Consider the following 1566-nt stretch of genomic DNA (forward strand, 5'->3'; position numbering starts at 1 on the left):
CATCAAGGTGCGAGAAGTTTGCAAGGGTCCGGCCGCGGATCTGGTCCAAAGGGCCACTTCAAGCGCAGATGGCTGCGGAAACGGCCTTCAAGGTGCTGAAAAGCCAAGCCACAGTGCTCGTTGACATGGACCATTGAGACCTGGGCCGTGTTGTTGATGCTCTGTCATGAGGAGAAACAGCAAACTTCCAGCGCGGCCCCGAAGCGCGAGCGATGAGGATCAGCGGCTGACGAATGTGCTGACAAGAGACAGAAATGATATCATCAATGAATTCAGACCATGTTGAAGGCAGGCGGTTGTGGGGATGAGATGGTGGTTTTGGAATCTGACGGACGGCGCGTGACGGTGGCGCGACTGGTGGCCCAAGCTCCCAGCGCGTCTCACGACTCAGCGTCTTCCCTTGCCCCGAATTTCCATCCGCAAACTCTCGTCCCCAGACTCTTCTCCGACGTTAACAAGGACCGAATGCCGCGCAGCTCTCCGCAACCTTCCACCATGGTACCGTCTCAAAGCCGAGGGCGACGGCGCTATTGGAATTCATGTCAGACGCGACGACCAACGAATGACCATAAAGCCCCGGTTCCCAGCACCTACCGCAGTGGGGAAGCCTGCCCGTCACGCATAGCCTGATATGGTGAGAGGCAACAACTTTGATCCTGCCGCCCGTTGCGGATAGGTCGAGAAACTGCATGACCGCATAAAGGGATCCAGCGTCTAGTACTCCTGGCGCCAGTCAACACGTTCCCCGCAGAATCATCCCTCGGCGCCTACTCCCAGCCATAAAGTACTAACCCTCTGTGGGTACCTCTTCCACCGAACACCTCTCTCATCTCTTCTCTCCCAGACAATCTCTCCACCATGGCTTCAAATACCTGTTCATTCTACACACACACTGGATCTGTGACGGCATACTCTACTGTCCCCGCGCTACGGTTCCTCCACGGCTACCTATCCGCCCTTGATTCCAACAACTTGGCCGCATTCTCGCCCAAAACCTTCTTTACCGATGCTGCTCTCTACCACGCAGCTGACGGTACAACTTATCGCTCCGATCAGGAAATCTGGGACGCGACCAAAACGAGATTTGAAGACATGGAATTCATGCACCACCAAACTTGCGTTACGCGTGTCTTTGGTCCCGACGTCAAGAGGTTGAGGTGCGGTGAGAAGCACGTCATCAACTCGCAAACAATCATGCTGTGCAGGCTGAAGGGATGGGAGGAGGAGAGAATGCTCGAAATCCCGAGAGTATTTGAGTTTGTAATCGGCAAAGTTGAAGACGCACCGCTCTCTCCATTGCCGAGGAACGATGAGGAGGAGGACGCAGGCGAAGATGCCGAAAACGCAGGAGATGACGCGCCTCAGCAACGCGAAGAGACGGCTGAACCGACTGCGCTTGACGAGAAGAGAGGTCACCAAGGTCTGCAAATATACGAAGCCAGAGTTTGGTGGGACTCTGGCGCGCTCGCTCGTGCGATTGAAGAAAAGAACAAGGAGGAGCAGAAGAGAAGATTCCGAGAAATCCTCACGCTCAACAATGGTTTCCTCGGCCAGGGACGCCGATGA

General features: G+C 55.2%; 1 protein-coding gene across 1 annotated transcript; it reads left to right on the plus strand.

The window, feature by feature from the left end:
- Positions 1-858: 858 nt before the first annotated feature.
- On the plus strand, positions 859-1566 carry IWZ02DRAFT_431595 (uncharacterized protein; the record flags this gene model as incomplete). The annotated part of the gene is made up of 1 exon (XM_066766176.1): positions 859-1566. One exon carries the CDS (start codon positions 859-861, stop codon positions 1564-1566), a length of 708 nt encoding a protein of 235 aa, XP_066624608.1.

The sequence above is a fragment of the Phyllosticta citriasiana genome (genome assembly GCF_038021145.1).
Source record: "Phyllosticta citriasiana strain CBS 120426 chromosome Unknown IWZ02scaffold_4, whole genome shotgun sequence".
Taxonomy (NCBI): domain Eukaryota; kingdom Fungi; phylum Ascomycota; class Dothideomycetes; order Botryosphaeriales; family Phyllostictaceae; genus Phyllosticta; species Phyllosticta citriasiana.